Here is a 22,226-nt window from a genome sequence, read left to right as displayed (position 1 = left end):
CACAGATTTAGGTTAATATTATTTATTTTATACCAAAGAAAAAGAATTCTGTAAATCAGTTAATATTTTATTACTACAAACAATCTAAATGTTGACTCTTGGGATCAACAACTGACAACCATTATATCTATACTTCAAAACACAAATTGATAACTTAAAACATAATCAGTACATATTCAACTTAAATACCCTTAAGTTTTGGGGATAAGAAATGAAAGTTTCTATAATTTTTTTATGAATAGTCCAAAAACAGTGTCAGCTGTTGTTCCCAAGATATTTGTTATATTTTCTACACTGCATTACTGTAATTTATTAATGGATATAATATTTTGTCACATAGTGAAAGGATATCACAGCGTGACAAATATCAGAAGACATAGTGCATTACCGTTTTTGGCGGAATATAATACACACTTTTTTCTAAAATAAATTTCTGTGAGAAAGGGGTGCGTCTTTTACATCACAATGGATTTTGATATGTTTTTCTTTTTGAAACATGGCTATCATACGTACATACCGTAGTATTACCTAGAGACATATGCAATTTCTTTTGTTTATCGCCATATTTTAAACTTCGGAAAGTTATTGTTGGAAAGCATGCTTGTTAAAAATGCCACTTTCATATTCTTTTGATACTAAAATGACATGAAAAAGCAAGTTAAAACTTATTTGATTTTCATGTTTTTCGTCTCCATGTAGGCCGCCATTACCGATGTTATTTTTAGACATTCACACATTCCTTTGCCACGTGCTTCCGTAATCATAGTACACATGTACCTTATCTGCCAGACAAAGTAACAAGTAATTTTTTTAATGAAATACAATAAAATAAAGATTTATTTTAGGTTTTAAATAACTCAGTGAAAATTCACTGCAACGTAAACAACACTCGATCTATACGTCCCGCTGAAAGGAAGCCAATGTTTGTGAACACTTGCGCTGGTCACTTGATAATTATCTCTCAACACCCCTCCAGGCAATTGATTGTCTACCGACTCCAAAGCAATGTTTTTACAGTTAGAACACTGATTATTTACTGTCCTTTATTTTCTTTGTTAAAAATCGGGGGTCAGATTATGACCTTTCGTATGTGTGAGAGTGTGTTGATTACGACACATTAAACAATTAAACACTTCTTAAATTAATTTTACCTAATCTTATACTTATTGGCCTCTTGTTTGAATGATTGAGAGTTGACAAATGAAATATGAAGTGTGCTAAAACTAAGTGTTATCATTTTAATTTTATTCGTGCTCTGTAGAAAATAAGATATCCACGGAGATTCAGAAGAGGAAAACCGTAGTCTTAATACTTAGATGTTTCAATCTCGTGTCCTGTTAAAGTCTTGTAACGTAATTTTCAGCATGATTTCTGTTTAGAACCAAAATTAAATATGACAGCTGTTAAAACTTGCAACAATATCTCATGCTTTAAATTGTTGAAATACAATTATTTCCCCATAAGAATACGTATTATTTCAAAATCACCATATGCTTAAAAAAAATAAATAAAACTCTGTTAATACTTTTACACAACATTACCTTGTGCTTTGTTGAAATAAAGGAATAAATAATTTTCTCCAGATTGCTGCGATATGGAAATTCAGTATTAAGAGAAAACTATTGTCTATTCTGTAAATTTTTGACACTTAATCTTTGCGCCGATTTTCGTAATAAATTACTGCGATTTTCAAAGTTCAGAACATCGCCTGGTAAAATTTTCTGTTGTGTATAATACGTCCGAACTGCGTTTTTTCCCCAGTTTCAGACTCAAAAGGGGGGATGCGTATTTTACATCAATGCATAATATACTCAGCCAAATACGGTACGTATGTCAAAAAATTTGAAAATAACAACTTGGGTCATGTTAAAATGAGTAAAATGAATAAGTTTAACTGCATAGTTTTTAATTTTTTATTCAAAATTTCACAAAAATTGGATTTGAAGTTTTTTATTCATTTTTTTCTAATTCTAAAAGAACAAGAGCCACAAAGCATAACAATTTTATTTCACACATGGATTATATATATATATATATATATATATATATATATATATATATATATATATATATATATATATATATATATATATATTAGTGGATGCAAATTATCCCATGTTTAAAATTGTACACAATTTTGAATATCACAAAATTTTTTTCTGTAAAGGTATAAACAACACTTACAATTTTTTTCTATTTATTCTATTAAACGATGCATAATATACAAGAGCCAAAAAGCATAAAAAAACCAGAGAGTGGTGATATGGACAGAAAACCTGACAGACACACATGGGGAAAATCAAAAGACAGATGATACGACAGATGTATAATATATATATATATATATATATATATATATATATATATATATATATATATATATATATATATATATATATATATATATATATCTTATATCGCAGGTTCGAATCAGACTGCGGGATGTAGAGACCGATCCTTCCGATGAGACAGTAAAAACCCAGGTCCTATGTCACAGTAAGTGATGGCACAAAAAGATCTCTCACTGTTAAATCATCTTTTAGTGACCTTAAAGCCCAGTACAGTCATTTAAACTAGGAGCCCTCCACCGGCAAGTAGTGGTGTCTCATTATGAATGAGAAATTCTTAGAAGGCAATCGGTTAGCAAATCATATTTTACATGCGTTCTACATGAAATGGTTAGATGAACGATTACAGAAATTGAAAAAATATTAAATATAATGACAATATAATTCATATGTTTAATGTTAAACTTTTTTTCACTTGTCAAAAACTTAAAAAATTCTTGCATTTGCCTCATTCATTTGAAAATTTTTTTCTTTCCCTATAAAAACCGTGACACTTGATCTCACCTCTGACGTTTTAGTTGTCCGCGTTTGCTCTACTTCATATTTTCTATTGTTTTATGGACTTTTGATCTTGAATAATATTCGATATCTCAATATATGTTTCTCCAGATCGCAACAAGGGCTAAAGAACTACGAACTCTAACTCTTGATTCCCGCCTACATTTTGCACTCATTAAATTCAATTTTAATGGCAATTTGGTCATTAAATCTTTGACCCCATCAGCTCTTGAAAAAAGGGGGGTAGACGATATTTTCCATTGAAATCGGAGTTTCAGGCATCACCATATTTTGAAATAGTCTTGGATATGATTAAATTTTCCTTATATCTTTTCTTTTCTCTTAGGCAAATAAATAAAACATGAATATATCAATAAAATATAATGTTTTACTTGTAAATCGCTTTGAAACTGGTGGAAAATAAAGATTTTTTTCGTTTTTTGTCAATAAAAATATGTCCCCCCCCCCCCCCCCCCCCGTGTCACACACAAAGATTTGGTATGAATTATTCCATATTACCTGTAAAAAGGAATTTTTGTGACACAGGGAGGAAAGATGTTTTAAAAATATTTTCCATTTTCCGTTGATTTCTATAGTGAAAAACACAAGTTTTACCAAAATTTAAGAGTTATCTCTCTTTGAACTCCCAAATAAGTAATGTTTTATGAAAAACCATATAATTATCTATAAAAAATACAAAAAAAAAATCATCACATATGTTAACTTTTGAAATTTTTGACTTGGAGGTAGGCAGGAGAACAATACTATCGTTCACAGTTCTTTGACCTTTTGACCTTGACCTTGGAGTTTGACCCAATTTTACACAAAAATTCCAAACTTTGACTTTGGCCATAACTTTTGAATGGTAGGTTCTAGGACTTTCATATTTCACATATGTATTCTTTGTAGGAAGACCTTTTATTGGATACCAACAACTTTGACCTTGACCTTGGAGATTTCCGTACTTATGAGAAAACTTTAACCTTGACCATAAGTTTTGAATGGTAAGGGCAAGAGATTTCATACTTCACTTATATACTTCTTGTGAGAGGACCTTTCATTGAATGGCAAGAACTTTGCCCCTTGGACCTTGACCTTGGAGTTTGACCTACTTTTCAAAAACATTGATCTTGGCCACAACTTTTGAACAGTAGATACCAGAACTTTCATATTTCACATAGGTATTCTTTGTGGCAAGACCTTTCATTTGATACCAACAACCTTGACCTCTTGACCTTGACCTTGGAGATTTTTTGTACTTATGAGAAAACTTTAAGCTTGACCATGACTTTTGAATAGTAAGGGCTAGGGCTTTCATACTTCACGTATGTAATCCTTTTGAGAAGACTTTTCATTGGATACAAGAACGTTAACCCTTTGACCTTGACCTTGGAGTTCAGTGATAATTTCTAAATAGATGACTTGTGATAGGGCGTTCATATTATACGCAAAATGTCATACAAAATGAGATCTCACCCAAAAAGACACCGAAAGCGGGGGACCACAATTCTTTGAATTTGCTTGTTTTTCTTGTTTTATGAACACTTGGTCATTGATATATATTAAGGAAAGCATATAGTACAATTCTCAGTCAATCTTAGACTTTCAGTAAGGTGTGCAATTATCGACGTTACATAATTAGAATCTGAAATTTTCACTGTTGAAATGTACATGGGATAGAAAATCAGGCATATGTCAAGGAGTGTATCGAATAATCAATAACATTGTCTCGTCCTGCAAAGAGGTGGGTCATCTCATCGTTGTCAACAACAATTTAAAGTTCATGATGTTATTATTTTTTTTAAACCAGTGAGAATCTATTCGCCATTTGACAGACGCTAATTATGTAGCCCCGATAATGCCATGTCTTACTGAAAGTCCAAGGTTCACTGTACTATATGTAGCACCGTAAGGTTTATTATGTCTGAATCATTACAATCATAAGCATTCCTGATATGTTTTTAAACCTTGATCTTTTAACAGAAATCAAAAGGTTTTTTTTAACTCATCAGGGAAAAAATTTGAAAGAAAGGAAAGATATCATCTGGAAACCTTTTTTTTTTTTTGATAAACATGATTTTCTTCCCTTGACCTTTGACCATTTGACTTTAATATCAACTGGTGTCTTCTTTAGTCACAAGGGTTTATAATAAATAACTTCATTGCAAAATCATAAAGAAAACTGAAAGTCATTTCAAATTCTGACCTTGACCTTTTATTCAAAATTAACAGGGATCTTTCAATGGCCAAAGGGAGATAAGAAGTAATTTAGAAACAAAATTGTTACATATACACATGTAATGTACATTTGTTGACAATAACCTTTGAATTTTCACCTCAGATTCAATAGTGGTCTTTATTTAGTCACATGGGGTTATTTAATATTATTATATTATGATGGGGATATTATTTAATATTGTGATACTAAATAAAAGAAGTTCAAATAAAACTTATGTTGTTATTTGCAATGTATGAATTATCTAGACTTTGACATTTTGACCTCTAAGTATTAGAATTTGTTTTTTGGTCCATTTTAAATTATGATATAAAATCCTACGGCTTTTAGATATCGCCTGAGGGTAAAAGTGTTACTCACAAGCTGCATGAACGAATTTTTGACCTTGACTTTTGAATTTTTTTAACTCAAAATCATTCTACTCTCCTGGAAAGAAAGTGTTACAATCAGAATGACAGACGAACGGACAGAGTGAAATTATCCCGACATCTCCCACTCTGTGACTCTGTGTGTGTGTGTAGGGGGGAGTATTATGCTGAACCAAGTTTATAAAGCGTTTACAGTGTACATGTAACAAATAAGGTGAAAACTCTTTTTGAAATGTTTTTTTTTTCGTTCAAACGAAAAACCAATGAACCTTTTTTTTTTATATAATTTACAGATTCACCAGCTTAAATGTTATCATAGGCATGCATAACCGTATCATTCATTGGTATGTGTATATCATTTTTATATCAAACTTTGAATACTCATATTTTGTAATTAAATGTATTTGCTGTCCTGCTGATGCTTGGAGATATAAGCTTATATAAAAATTGAAACTGAAAACAGATCGACTCTTGGGCCTTATGAGATAGAATATTCCATTGGTTGGTTATAATATTACCCAGTCATGGGGCCATTCGTGATCACTCGTGGAATCGATCTACTAGATGGTCGCTTCTGATTCTCAAGGACAAAGTAAATAGACAAAGTATTTACAATGGGCATTCTCATGTCAGAGATCGATCTAAAGTACATATCTTGCGATGCAGGCCATTGCTCCTATCAAAAATTAAAACTAAGTGCAAATTCAGCTCTGTAGAACTCAATTTTAGTTACGGTGGGTAGTTGTGCAAATTTTTTTATTGGTAAAAAAAATGTCATAAGAATTATTGAGGGGGTGGGAAGGTGGTGGTTGCAACTACAGGTCAGTGCTTGTGGGCAGGACACCCCCACCCCCACACACACGCACAAAGACACTTTCAGACTAGAGATTATAAAGGTTTCAACAAAAGTTTTCATGTTGGAAAAAATACCCCATTCACTACAGCACCTGTTTCTGGACCCTGAAACATATTTAATCCGTTGTCTTGGTTCTATAAAATTTACATGTGTTCTAATAATCTAAAAGACAATCCCTATATATGATCAATTGTATAGGGGCCTAATATAGACAAAGTACGTGAACATTTTGTGTTAGAGGCAATAGGAATGATTAGAAGGACAATACATATATAGTTTAAAAACAAACATTGCAGATCCAAACATTATTTAGGATAGTAATCGTGCTATATCAACTTTTTAAGGTGAAAGCCCTGCATAAAAACAAAGGCATGACAATTTTAAATATGGTATGAAAAACTCAGCCAAATACGACGTATCGTATGGTAGGTTATGTTTGCTGAACGGTCATTATAACGACCATAAAATTTAAGAATTGTCGACTTTAGACGAGATTGTTGAAATCCTTGTAGCAACAACTTATCTGTCAGTAACCTGACTTGGTTACAAAATTTAGCATGCTCTTGAGTATCGAATAAGTTGGGAGATTTAAACACTTTATGTATATATGTAATGCAGGTGAATAAGGAAAGTTAACGAAAAAAAAGTTGAAGGTCATCTTGCATTTGACATAATTATAAAATAGATGTTTTGAAGATGGAAAAATTATTTTTTTAAAAAGTACATAACACTTTTTTATCCTCTGCATGGATGGCATACAGTGCATATTTCTAATGAGCAACAACCTCAAGTTTCAGGAAAAACGTATTCATTTATATTTTGGGACAAATGCATATAGCAATTAGCGGTAAAGTGCATGCACGTGCGCTGCGATTATTAGTTAAACTTCTCTTTAGCCATATATTTCTTTTTCGTATTTTTAAATGTTCCCTCCAAGCAGACGTCAATTTGGAACCGGATGTATACAGTGTGATCTCTGGGAAACGTTTTCATATGCTTGTCGTTGGTTGCAACATTCAACATAAGCGATGTTAATATGAACCTGGATAGTATATAATTAAGACATAATTTTTGGGGGGTTCTTTTATTGGAAACTTTTGACATGGTGAAAGAAAAACCAAATTCGATAAGAACTTATGACAAGGATGGATTCAGACGACGAGCAGCATGCTTGTGCTTCAAAGATCATAAAGAGGAGGAGGTGAGGTTTTTTATTTTGATTTTAATTTTTAATATTTAGTATATTAAAATATATTTGTTTAGACAAGATGATATGGTCAAATTTTTCACATGTGAAAAACGTGCAATGCTAAAATTTGAATGAACTTGGATTTTTTGAATTAAACATTGTTAAAGTTCAATGCATAGGGTTTGTCTTATTTGTAGGTTACATGGAATAAAAACATAGTAAAACACATGTTCAATTATCTCCTACTTCACATCATCACCAATGTTTTTCAACCAATGATCCTTTTTAAAATATATACGCATGTATTACAGCAATTACCATGTTTTCAGCTGTCAAAATCATGTTGACTTTGCAGGATTTAAAACAAAAGTGATTGGTAGATGAATACCGATCATGATCAGAATTAAAATGAAGAAAAACAGAAATAAAGAAATTGAGGAGGGGATATAGAATCGGGGCGGGCGGGGATGAGAATCATTTTAATATTTTTATTATGGCCTAAGCTCTGTTAATTGGTAAAATGTTTTCGTTTTCAATATCTATCCAATTAAAAACGCAATTTGTTAATTGAATGAAAGGCATATTTATTATTATCCGCTTTTGTTTCTGACCAAAAAAAACTTGAGAATTTTAGCTCTCAAATGTTATCAATGATTTGTTCTATGCCTTTTTCATGTTTTTCCAAAATGTTTCTTGTCCAAAGTTGCAATTTATATAAAAAATTGTCCTGATAGTTTTTGTTTATATTATACTTTTAAATAAATTTATTAATGCAAAAAGAAAGTTCAAGATTTTCAGTCTTTTTGTGTATACTTAATAGAGCTACTTGAAAAAATAAATTGTTAAAAAAAAAGTGTTTTTGATTTGATTAACCGTGTAAATCAGTTGGAACGTGTTGCGGTTAACCAATTAGCAATTTTGTACAATTGCCATCCCTAATATATATACATTAATGACAGAGAGACATGCAGAACAGAAAGAAATGGGGCAGACAACATAAAATGTGGGTCACAAGTAATGTCCTAGTTAAGAATGTAGATTTAGATTTACTCACTGTCACATTATTTATAAATTAAATGAACTATTTATGTGCTCAGACATGATTTTAAGTGGAAAGTAATCAAAGTACCAGATTTGTTTTGGAAAATCAACAAAATTATCATATTTACAATGATTTTTTTTCCTGATAACAATTTGCTGTCAATCAGGATAAGCCATTAACCAATCAGTCTTTTTTAAGGTTTATAAAAGTTTTTTTAAGGACAGCAAAGCCATGGCTTGGCTGGTGATATTTATCTGGAAGCATCCTAAATTTATAGTAGTTTACAAGATTTTCAAAAAATCAGAATTCTTGGGGGTAGGGTGGGACACAAAATGGGATCAATTTTTGCATTAAAATATACTAAAATATCTTTAAAAAATTTCAAGAACACCAAATCCATGATTTTTTTTCATCAAAAATTGTTTTAGAAGGGAGGTGTACATATTGCTATATATAGACATTAAAAGTCTGTGAACACTGTCAGTCCATTTAGTTTCCACTCATTTTCTTCACAACCGTTGCCAATAAAATGAAATTTGGTATACAGGTATATCAGTATGATGTCATGGTAATTGATATAAATATAAATATAAATCATGTTTTAAGAACCTTTATGAGTGTGTTCATAATTGTTATAGAAGTATCTATTACATTCTGTAACAGGTTCATAAAATATATATGAATAAAATTACTGAATAACCATTCCATAATTCATAGTTCATGAACAAATGATGAACAAATATGAATATTGGTAATTTTCGGTTTATGATAAAAACTTAGTAGTTCAAGGTAATGAATGTTCTTGAATTTTATTCTAAAAATGTAAAAATAATTTTCACAAACAATTTTAGAAAACATTATTACTCCCATAATACAACTTTTGCATGCAGATGCAATTGTTGAACCAGCCCCTGATTTAATTAATAAAATGCTTTTGTTTTGATTTTGAAAGTATGTGACATCATAGACGTAGTGGGGAACATAAGAGGTTAAACACACACCCGTCATGATCATGTAATTGATAACTAAACTTCAGGATAATAAAACTGTTATGAAAATTTCTAGAAGGGAGATTTTAATTAAATTATGTCGTAATTTAAAGAACATTCTCTCTATCAATATTGACAGCATTTTATTCTCATATTGAATTAACAATGTTTCCCGCATCATTTAAATTGGCCAACTATGTTAATATTGTGCTTTAAATTATGCTCATTTTTCACGACACAACTTTGTCCTGTGCGAATTTTCTCTATTTGTCAAACTTTAAACAAGTTGTAAGAAAATAAAACAGACTTACAGTCTGAAAAATTTCATAATCTTTAGAAATACGTATTGACAAATTTTTTCCACAATAAAAAATTAGGTTTTCGTCCGTTGAAGCTGCCTTCTTGGGTAAAAGTTTTATATTTTGATGAAATTAAAACACATTTTTCTGTCCATCGTGTGTAAAAATGAATATTAGGAAATATTTGAGTATGACATGAACCACATTCGTATTTTGTAGTTTATTCTCCTATAAAAATCATAGCATTATGGTACTCAGTTTGGGGAGAGTGGTTCCAAGAGATATTTGTTGTCAGGCCGGATATGGAGGCGGCCATACTTGAATACGAAACTACGGCTCTACAGGTATAATGTAAAAAAATCCAATTCAATAAATGATATAACTTATATTAATTAAAAAAAAATTAATTTCAGTGAAAAATTTTTTCAGATAGTGTTTGTTATTTTTTGTTAAACAAAAATCTTGGCAATTCGAAACTATTTCTTAATTAGCTCTGCATGACACTTTTTAAAAGGCGCAAAGCTTTATAACGCGCGAGACATTGGAAAGTGAATCGGTAGAGTGGGAGGATTATTAGCGTATAATTTAATTTTCAACCTTTGATGTAAGAAAATAAAGAATTTCGAACAAGGAATATTCCAGAGGATAAATTTACTAACGTCATAACTGCGATATTAGTGGTGAGTTACAAAAAAATGGAGGCAATCGCTGAATTGTGAGATATATGTCAAGATGTTTTCTATTTGTACAGCATTATGTCCTTTTTAATGAAAATTTTGTTAAATTATTATGTTAAGTGTCTGCAATGAAATTACGTTACATTTAATAATTAAAGATTGAAACATTCATCCTGTAACTGTTCACCTATAACATCTTGAACATGGCGGGCAAGGGAAACAGGCTTGAAATGGATTATGCTTTAAAATATGGCAGTGCCTATGATGCAGAATTAAATGAAACAAATATGCAAGTCTTAAGTTTCACATTTATGAGTTTTTGTATTTTCAGAAAATCTTTTATTTTGTAGGGAAAAGAGATATATCAGTTCACAGATAATGTTGATGAGTTGAAATCAAATCTATTAAAAAACTGTCCCCCCAAAAAAATGAATATAAAAAATCCAGGCTCTGTGTGTTTTTTGCAAAAGAAAGGAATGAAAATATGAATTTGAAAGGATCCAAGTGATGAAATTCTGAAAATTCCACAGGGAAAAAAAGATTTTTGATTTGACCACCTCTGCTCAAAATCCTTGAACAGGTTAGCAACACATGCTTTGCTGTTAGGCTATTTGCCATACATAACAAATTTAAAATCCCTCTTTAGCGAGCAGAAAAAGAGCATTATAAAAAACGGGAATTTTGTTGTTTTTACAAAATAATCAAAAATCTCGTGCGTATTGAAAATCCGGGACAGAGCTGCATTGAAGCGTATATTTATACAAAAAACTGACAATATTGGCTTGTTCAGACAATCACTGCTGCGTGTGAGAATAAGAAGCTGAAATCCACGTGAAAATCGGGCCTTTTTAGCAAGGTTTCAAGATTTACAGTCATATATGTTTTTGAAGCATATAGAATATGTATAACATATCCAACATATTCACTATGGCTGTCAGTTTTCCATTCAATTAAAAAAAAATGATAAAAATAATGTTCTTTGAAACCCATGATATTTGCTTTTATCAATTCAATTTCTTTATTGCAAAAGAAAAAAATATCTTATAGCAAATTTGTAGAAATTGCTATAAATCTGCTAGACAAGTCACAACCAAGTGTCAAAAAGAAGTTATGTGGCAGATCTTTTCCTTATACACCATACAACATTTCTTGATGATATACAAATTATTTATTTGCAATATTACACTTTATTTCCATCACTGATTCTTTAAAAAGTTTTCATTGTCTGGCTTACCAACCTTTTAACTTTAATTTTCAAAAAGAGAGAATCTGACCAATTTAAAAACCCTATTTTATGTTCTTACTCATGGTTAAAATTACAATTCATTCTTTTTACAACTTTCAATCTTTTTCTATGCCATTGTACATGTTGCATGTAATTGTTCTTTGATCAATTTTACAGCTTCTTCTTGTGACAAGTAGCAAAGACAGGGAAAAATGGGTAGTGCCAGGTGGTGGAATGGAGCCCACCGAAGAGTCGCACACCACCGCTGAAAGAGAGGCCCTAGAGGAAGCGGGGGTCAGGGGGACATTAGGGAGATACCTGGGCATGTTTGAGGTATTGTGGTAGTAGGGGCACTGGGGGTATAATAAAGCATGTGTGTGTTGTGACAATTCTACATACTAGTGTAGGTTTTATATAACTGTAGGTTTTATATAACGTACCATACAAAATGATACTGATGTACGCATGGCATATTACCGTATGTACAAGACCTATGCAGAAAGTGCATGATAAGAAAAGAGGAACATCGCACTATCTACTTGATGTCTCGATGGGGCCACATGTTGCACTGATTGACAGCAGTTATATCCCTAGAACCATGGTTATCTCCTGTGTATTCACAAGAGCAGATGCTTCTGTTAAACAATCTCTCAGTAGGGCTTTAATAATATCATCAACATTATATGGAAATAGGAACAGCAATACATGTATCTTTACAAATTTTTCTCTTTAAGAGTTAATTGCTGTTTTCTGAGATATTACAAAAAACCTGCATGCTACTGATACCTATTTAAAATGGGACCTAAAACTAAAAGTGCTGTTCTTCATAATCAAGATAATTGAATCACATATTGCATCTTAATCACCCAAGCCTTGAAGGTGTTTTGTCCAGTTTAAAAATCAACTGTATACTTGGGTGATGATGAAGACCCTAAAGAAATATTTGCAAAAGAAATAAAAATTAAAATAAAAAACTAGATTTAGTTAAATTCAATATTTATTCATAAATACAATGTCAGTTTGTTATTTCAATTTTAAATAATGTAATATAGCTAATGACCAGAGGGAATGGGGCACTCAGAAATATTGATAAAAAATAATTTAAAGATGTAATAACAGTTTAACCATTTAAAAGTCCTTTCTTAATTTACAGAATTTGGCCTTGAATTCAAGTAATAAAATTCATAAAAGTCCCTAAAGTAAGTATCGGTTGTGAATTTTCTATTGCAATATACTGCAGTATTTTTAACTGTATTGAGATATGTATCACAACTTTTTCAATAACAATAAAAATTAACTTTTTTAATTTTTTTTTAATTTGTTTATAAACCTCCACTCATAAGCAAAAAGTATTAGCTATGATAAATAGATATTAACAAGAATGTTCTTGTTGATTTCTCTTCTACAGTTTTGCAACAGATTGCAACCATACAACAGCAACCTTACTGTTTGGCACGATTGAAAACGTTTCTAATATATAGTTAAAATTTTCATCTTTGACTCAGATCCCAAGAATTCTGCCAGTGTATTGGTACTTGTAAAACATTTTTTTTGTCAACAAATTGCGATATACCAGAATATTGATATTGTTGTGTAGCCCATCTCGATCTGCACCCAGTTTGTTTTCTCATCTATTGTCTATGTCTAAAGGTATAGAATGAATTCCTGCCTTTCTCCTAGCCAATATTTGCTCAAGTGAAAGATCTGGTCCATGGGCCTCATGTAATTTTTTTTTGGTTATTGTTTTTTTTTAACACACTGTTAAAGTATCTGATTGTTAAAAGCCAAAATTTTGGATATATCATTAATATCTGATATTTTTGCAATTTTTGGCAATAACAGAATCCATTGAACCATACTTTATTAGATTATCTCTGAAGCTGATAGTGTCACTAATAAAGACTCCATATTTGTGTAAACAGGCTGAAGGAGTTATTGAACTGATAATTACTTCATTGATTTCCTTTCTCAAAGAATATTAAAACACAGTATTCTATCACTTACTGGGACCATTTTATCACTGGAAGATTACATGTATCCAGCAGAACGGGAATGGTATCCCAAATTTTATTAGACTGCAGCAGTATTATAAAGTTAGTTTTAGCATTCCAGGCAGATAGAGACAGCAAAATGTGGGTTGCCAACTTGTTAAAGCAACTGTTGTTTGTACCCATATAAAAAAGCCTAGGTGTCTGCTGAGTTTGTCAAATACATCTATGTCAGCAGAAATAAATGAATTTCAATTGAAGAGTGAGTGCTTGCCAACATTCAATCTGTTGGTTTCCCCTAGGAATCTGTCAGTATCTACACATTGTTTTCATTACACATCTGGTCATGACGAGTAATGTTGCATCCATTGACTTGATTAATAAATCTGCATCCGATAGTTTTTTCGTAAATTTAAAAAAGTAATCTTTTTACTTGATTTTCTGAAAGAATTGATTTCTTTTCAAGAGCATATTGTTTCAGAAATGTTGACCATTTGTAGAAAATGTTTGGTAATTAAACCAAGGTTCAAGGTACCGGTAATTCAAATCCTAGGTGCATGATCACTTAAATCTGGGTTTAATTAGCACTTTGTATTTAGTCAATAAACTAATTTAATTAATGTTTTGGTTATAATGACTGAGGAGACATCTTCCAAAATTATTAATAAAAATTCAAAGCACCTGGGTCAGGGGTTAGGGTTAGGTTTTACTGATCATAAAGACTAGTAAAAAAGTACATGGTACATTGCCTCTTCCATATTTGTGAATTCGGTAGCCCCTTGATGGGTTCAGTTGACCCTTCCCTGAAATTTTCTGAGTACCGATAATTACAATTCTATGAAAAAGTAATGAAAAACTAGATGCTGTCATGAGACAGTAATACCCGCACTAAGGTGTTTGCCTCTAAATACACGCTCCTACATATTGGGCGGCTTTCCCAAGAAATAGTCAAAATAATTCTATAATTTACATGTATTCATCAAATTGAGTATGAAATTCTCAGACCCTGTGACCTATAACTCAGAACCTCTTATATTTATTTTATACATGTTTAATTCATTATATACCAGTCTGAATTTTATTAATGATGTAAATTCATGCACGGATCTGTCGGGGGGGGGGGGGGTCAGGACCCCCCCCCCCCCCCTGGAATTTACAAGGTTAAAAAATGTATATACTAAAACAAGGAAAAAGTTACAATGGACCCCCCTTGGAAAATGCAGATCCCCCCTGGTAAACACGAATATGTGTAAAATAAGTATGAAAAGTGTTAAACTGATTTGTGGCAATAGAAGTCACCACTACTCCCACCCTACCCCCCACGATATAGGTTTTTGACGTTTGGGTGAGATTTACTTTAGAGTTTTTTTTTGATTGTCAATTTCTGGGATAGGATTTTTTTTTGACTGAGGTGGACCCCCCCCCCCCCCCCCCCCCCCCCCGGAAAAAATTTCTGGATCCCCGTCTGAAATTAGATTTTGATATATGTTTTGCTCATAATAGGACCTTTTTAAATTTACTAACCCCCCCCCCGACACCACAATCACACAGCACATACTTTTTGGAATAGGCTAGATGGAAAAGGTTTGTTAAAATTTAATATCGTTTGTTATGAATTAATTTATAAATTCTGTTAGGGTTAGGGTTAGGGTTAGGGTTAGGGTTATTAAAATTTGTTCTTGTACTATACATGTGAACATGTAAATTTCTACATCACATCACGTTGCGTCACCCATTATCATATTTATAGATTAAACACCATTTGGCACACCTCGGCCGATTCCCACTTCATCTGATAAGGTGATGGAATCGACGAAGGTTCGCCAAAATGGCACATGGCTGCAGTCTGGTGTGCATTGGATTAATTCATTTTGAGTTATAATTGGATTTATATTTCATGAAGTTGAGACACAGGGAGTCGGTAAGTAGAAGTTTTAGTATAGTGGGGGGTAAAATACACCCAAACTATTAGGTTAAAGTTTAAAAAGGGTGAAAGATCATCGCATGCCACACTAGACGAATTTCATATTGTGAAGTTATCTCCCGTTGTCGATGTGACTCAGTTACTGCCAATACTGGTGCGGATCCAGAATTTTTTTCGGGAGTAGGGAGGGGGGTTCACATCTCAGTCAAAAAATTCCAGCCCAGAATTTCGTGACAAGCAGGAGAAAAAAAATGAAAACAAATAAAAAAACAATGATAGTGAGGTCAATGTTTTCTAAGTTTATAGGGAGAGGATGTCAAGAGTCATTTTTTACTTGCTACAGTATATAGTCTTGTTTAAATAACAAAGCAAATGCCAGATGGGGGGGGGGGGGGGGGGGGGGGGGGGGGGGGGGGGGGGGGGGGGATGGGGGGGATTCCAATCTTCCTACCCACTTCCTGTCCCTGAAATAACAATGTATTTTGTTATTCCAGTTAAATAGTATATTTTTTTCCATTTGACTAATTATTATACATATTTTGTTTCTTGTGTTTATAGTATGTCTGTCTATAAGTCTGCAGAAATTAAATCCTAGCTAGCTTGCCCATCAGTTTTAAGTGGGATGGGCTATACAAATAGCTTCCACATTTTATAGGTTTATTTCTTGTGACAATTTAATAAGACCTTTTATTTGGGTACCATTAATTTTTACCTCTGATCGCTTGACATGGGATACACATTTTTACAAGAAAAATACCAAACTTTAAACTCTGCCTAAATTTTGATCAGTAGGTGCTAGGGCTTTCATACTTATCATGACATATTGTATTCATTGTGAACTGTCAACAGGTATAAATATGTTTGACCTTGACCCTAGAGTTTGAACCACTTAAACAAAAAAATTAACCTTGGCAATTAACTTTTGAACAGGAATTACTAGGGATTTCTTTATTTCACATGTGCATTCCTTGTGACAAGACTTTCTTCTGATACTAACAATTTGAACCCTTTGACCTTGACCTTTGATTTTGACATATATTTGAGAAACTTCAACCTTCGCCATAGGCTTCCATACTGGGACATCAGTGTTTCACAAACACATCTTATCTTCATTATTATTTGGTGGTGTCTCCATATGAGGGAAGATGTATTCACAACAAACAAACAAATCACTAAAGAAAATATAAAACATGAATATGTTGGTCATGCATATCTCTGCAGGAAAAAAAAAAAAAATTTTCAAATACTCCAACCATATTGTAACCTTTTCAAAACACTCATTTGAGCTTTTTTGGTTTCCTTAGCATATAATGTCTGTCGTGACGTGTTGTCCATCTGTTTGTCTGAAAACTTTTTACATTTTTAACTTCTCTAGAACCACTGGGCCAATTTTACCCAATTCATATAGAAATATGTACATTTGTATGTCAGACTCAGTCCATCTGTCTCAATAAATTTAACCTTGGTTATCACGGTCATATCTACTGAATGAGAAGAGACATTCATATTAAACTTATGTATTAGTATATTTACCTGTGAGAATGGCATGGTTTTTTTTTTTTTACATGTGACTTAGAAGTTTGACCAACTTGCAAAAAAATTAAATTGTTATAAATTCATCATTTTGAAAGAGAAAAGTTAGGGCATTCATATCATAATGCATGTATATTATTACCTGTGATTAGACCTTTCCAAATAAATCATGACTTTTACACTGTGACCTTGACCTTGAAGTCAAGCCTAACCTACTTTTCAAAAATGTTGCATTTGCTTATAACTTTTGATTGAGATGAGATATGACTCTCACATTTGACATGTACATAAATTACTCATAAGAATTCAAGGTGTTTCCTAGCATGCGATGCTTTTTTACCCCTTGACGTGGATGTTTTACATAATTTTCAAAATAGAGAGTTTAACTCTCCTAAAAGATGATTAGGCTTCTGATGAACATTAAAAAAGACTTTTCAACTGTTTGTCAAACTTTTGAACCATAAGAAATAGAGACTTCATTTGTATGCACAATAAAACGTCATTTTTCGACCTATATGCTACATTTGACCCCTTTTGAACCGGGGCAAAATCTAAAAAAGGTTCTTTCAAAACCTTACTGCACATCTACCTGACACCACCAACCATTTTTGCTCCCAAAAGATGATTAGGTTACTGCACTAATAAAATGTCAAGGTCAATGAAGTTCCTATATGGGAAGACGGGGCTTTTTGCATAAAAAACTTTCAAACAACACCAAGTCATTTTTTGACCCCTATTTTTGCCAAACCCCTAGGGGCAAAATCAACTAATTAAGTTCCTTCAAATGACAACCTTACCTACACATTTACATGACACCACCAAACCATCTCCCCTTGAATGTTTTAATAATTTTCAAAATATTTAACTCTCCTAAAAGTGATTAGGCTGCTGAGTAAAATGTAAGAGGAGTTCAGGGAAGACGGGGCTTTTTACATAAAAAAACGTCATTTTTCAACCCCCATTTGACCCCCCAGGGCAAAATCAAAATTCCGAAACCTTACTGCACATCTACATGACCCTACCAACCATCTCCCAAAAGATGATTAGGCTGCTGAGTAAAATGTAAGAGGAGTTCAGGGAAAACAGGGCTTTTTGCATTAAAAACGTTATTTTTCGACCCACATTTGACCCCCGGGGCAAAATCTAAATTCCAAAACCTTACTGCACATCTATCTGACACCACCAACCATCTCCCAAAAGGTGATTAGACTACTGTGTAAAATGTAGGAGAAGTTCAGGGAAGACGGGGCTTTTTGCATAAAAAACATCATTTTTCGACCCCCATTTGACCCCCTGGGGCAAAATCAAAATTCAGAAACCTTACTACACATGTACATGACACCACCAACCATCTCCCAAAAGGTGATTATAGGCTGCTGAGTAAAATGTAAGAGGAGTTCAGAGAAGACGGGGCTTTTAGCATAAAAAACATCATTTTAAAATCGACCCCCATTTGACCCCCCCAGGGCAAAATCAAAATTCCGAAACCTTACTGCACATCTACATGACCCCACCAACCATCTCCCAAAAGATGATTAGGCTGCTGAGTAAAATGTAAGAGGAGTTGAGGGAAACGGGCTTTTTGTATAAAAAACGTTATTTTTCGACCCCCATTTGACCCCCCGGGGCAAAATCAAAATTCCGAAACCTTACTGCACATCTACCTGACACCACCAACCACCATCTCCCAAAAGATGATTAGGCTACTGTGTAAAATGTAGAAGGAGTTCAGGGAAGACGGGGCTTTTTGCATAAAAAACATCATTTTTCGACCCCCATTTGACCCCCTGGGACAAAATCAAAATTCCAAAACCTTACTGCACATCTACATGACACCACCAATCATCCCCCAAAAGATGATTAGGCTGCTGAGTAAAATGTAGTAGGAGTTCAGGGAAGATGGGGCTTTTTGCATAAAAAACATCATTTTTCGACCCAATTTGCCCCCCGGGGCAAAATTAAAATTCCGAAACCTTACTGCACATCTACATGACACCACCAATCATCCCCCAAAAGGTGATTAGGCTGCTGAGTAAAATGTAGAAGGAGTTCAGGGAAGGGAAGACGGGACTTTTTGCACAAAAAACGTCATTTTTCGACCCCCATTTGACCCCCGGGACAAAATCAAAATTCCGAAACTTTACTGCACATCTACATGACACCACCAACCATCTCCCAAAAGATGATTAAGCTACTGTGTAAAATGTAGAAGGAGTTCAGGGAAGAAAAGTGTGACAGACGGACGGACGGACAGACATGAGTAACAACAATATACCCGAACTTTGTTTAGAAAGTGCGGGTATAAAGATATGCTAATCCAAATTTCCTCTGGTCTATTTTTAGGTCACCTGAGTAAACTCAGGTGACCTATTGCTATCAGATGTTTTCGTCCGTCGTCGTGCGTCATCTGTCATGCGCTAACATTTGAACATTTTCAGCTTCTTCTCTGCAACCACTCAACCAATTTCAACCAAATTTGGCACAAAGCATCTATGGGTGAAGGGAAACAAAAATTGTGAATTTCATGGTCCCTGCCTCCCTGGGACCTGAGGGGTGGGGCCAAAACCTGTTAAATTAATGAAATCTTTAAAAATCTTCTTCTTTACTCCTGGACATCAAGCACTCAAACTGTTTGCATGACTGTAATCAGCATTGAGACCTCTACCAAAATTGTGAAATTCATGGTCCCAGGGTCAGGTGTTCTAGTGCTAGGGCGGGGCTAAATGGATTATATAGTGAAAATGCATAAATTCTTTGAGAATCTTCTTCTCTGCTCCTGGGCATTAAATAAACTAACGAAGTACATGTACATAGTTATATTGAATAAGGTGGCTTCTACCAAAATTGTGAAATTCATGGCCCCTGGGTCAGGTGTTCTAGTGCTAGGGCGGGGCTTTATTGATTATATAGTGAAAATACATTAATTCTTTAAAAATCTTCTTCTCTACTCCTGGGTATTAAATAAACTAACCAAGTCCATAGTTATGTTGAATAAGACTGCCTCTTCCCCAATTTGTGAATTTCAGGACCCCTGGGTCAGGGGTTCTTGTTTAGGGTGGGGCTCTAATGATTATATAGTGAAATGCATGAATTCTTTGAACATCTTATCCTTTGCTCCTGGTTAATATGCCAATGGTCTAATTACATATTTAAAGCCAGGATTTATTTTATTGTCAGGTTTACAAACCCACCGCTCAAGGTTTTGAATTTTCAGAAAAAAAAACATTTTTTTCTTTCTGCATGATGTTAAATTTGAGTCAGTAAAGAGATTTCAAATTTACGAATTTGTACTACATTGTACCGGTTTTAAGATGAACCTGGCGGGTAAATAAAGCTAGATGTGCAAAGATAGATAGCTTGGTTTATTGTAAAATTCATCGATAAGAGTGCCATTCAAATCGTTTCACCCGTTCAAAGGACAAATAAAATGCTTACGACTTTGTTGCACAATGACATGCTGGTGAGATAATTATGTATTCGTTTCAAAAGTATCTGTCTGTAAATTATTTTCCTCCCCACAGGTTTAAAACTGCCCATGGTAGCTATTGCCAGCGACATTGTTTAGGTCTCTGTTATAGCTTACAGTCTAAGCATCATTCTTAAGCATCAGATATAATGAATAAAACTATGGGAGAAGTTGAGTCCATTTGAGGAAGAAATGAACAAGAGCCTGAAGAAATAAAAAAAAAATCAACTATTAAAAAGCAAGTATATACAAATATATACAAGCATGTAGTATCGTTTGTGGCAGCCAGAAAAATAATTGAAAAAATGTTCACCCTACTCCTCAATACTCCCTGTCTGTTTTATGATAGGAATTATAATTTTAGGTATCAAGTATATTTTAGAACAATGTCTACACATTCACATAACACATATTTAAAAAATGAAGATACTAGTATATTGAAAGAGTTTTAAAGAATTGATTTTTTAAAATATATTTTGATCAACATCACAAAATTTATATAACTGGCCCAAACTGGCAGATGATGAAATAAGCAATTAAGTGTTCTACTTTCCTATTTGTAAGCACATTATGTGTCCAGTGGTAAGGAGCTTGTTAGCTAGGATAGCATAAAAAAGAATGTACAAATGTTGATAATTGATTTATCAACAAAAATTTTTTTTCCTTCTCCTTTGGGACTTTTTCATTCTGATGTTCGTAACTAAACCTAGAAAAAAAAATGCTGGCTTTATGATGAAGAAAGGGGCCTCTTTCAAAATAGATAATTTCAGGGCTGCTGGGTCAGGGGTACCGGGGGGGGGGGGGGGGATACTTTGACTAAAAATAAATTAATGCTTTGAAATCTGCTCTTTGATAAGCAATGGTGCCTCTTTCAAAATTTGTGAATTTCATGGCATTTGGGATTAAATCACGTACCAAATACAATCGCTGGAAAGTTGTAACATGATACTCAGGTGACCTATAAGGCCCGTGGGCCTCTTGTTAAAAATTACCCTGAAGTAGATATATTGGCAATTATGGGTATTAAAATCAATCATAAGCAATCAATTATCAATTTATTTGATCAAATATGATGAAAACAAACTTTAAATAATACTTTTGAAGGAAAATTAATGTAAGAATTCAGAATTTTAAAATTTACATTCCTAATTTAGTATGCTTTTATTTTAACCTTAAACTTTTGAATTGATTCTTATGAAGTATAAAAAAATATCTTGATATAAAAAATTTCATAATTTTTTTTTAAAACATGTAATATGCATACACCTATTGCATCAACACTGACATATTTTTACAGTTCAAGTGAAAAATCAAAGTACTAAAAGTACTAGGAAGCACTAAGCATGGTTATACCCGCACTTTCTAAAGAAAGTTCGGTATGTTGTTACTCATGTCCGTCCGTCCGTCTGTCACACTTTTCTTCCCTGAACTCCTCTTACACTCTACACAGTAGCCTAATCATCTTTTTGGAGATAGTTGGTGGTGTCATGTAGATGTGCAGTAAGGTTTAGGAATTTTGATTTGCCCCGCGGGGTCAAATAGGAGTGAAAAAATGACATTTTCTATGCGAAAAGCCCCGTCTTTCCTG

At 33.2% G+C, this 22,226-nt stretch overlaps 1 protein-coding gene across 1 annotated transcript; it reads left to right on the top strand.

The window, feature by feature from the left end:
• Positions 1-7,268: 7,268 nt before the first annotated feature.
• On the top strand, positions 7,269-12,060 carry LOC134281012 (diphosphoinositol polyphosphate phosphohydrolase 1-like; the record flags this gene model as incomplete). The annotated part of the gene is made up of 2 exons (XM_062763467.1): positions 7,269-7,507; positions 11,905-12,060. Coding segments are annotated over exons 1-2 (255 nt in total), but the record flags the coding sequence as incomplete, so codon positions are not given.
• Between the last annotated feature and the right edge of the window lie 10,166 nt (positions 12,061-22,226).

This window comes from Saccostrea cucullata, unplaced genomic scaffold, assembly GCF_032062105.1.
Source record: "Saccostrea cucullata isolate Sc308-1 unplaced genomic scaffold, CSIRO_AGI_Scuc_v1 ctg5168, whole genome shotgun sequence".
NCBI classification, from domain to species: Eukaryota; Metazoa; Mollusca; class Bivalvia; order Ostreida; family Ostreidae; genus Saccostrea; species Saccostrea cuccullata.
This window is presented reverse-complemented; position numbering and strand designations above follow the sequence as displayed.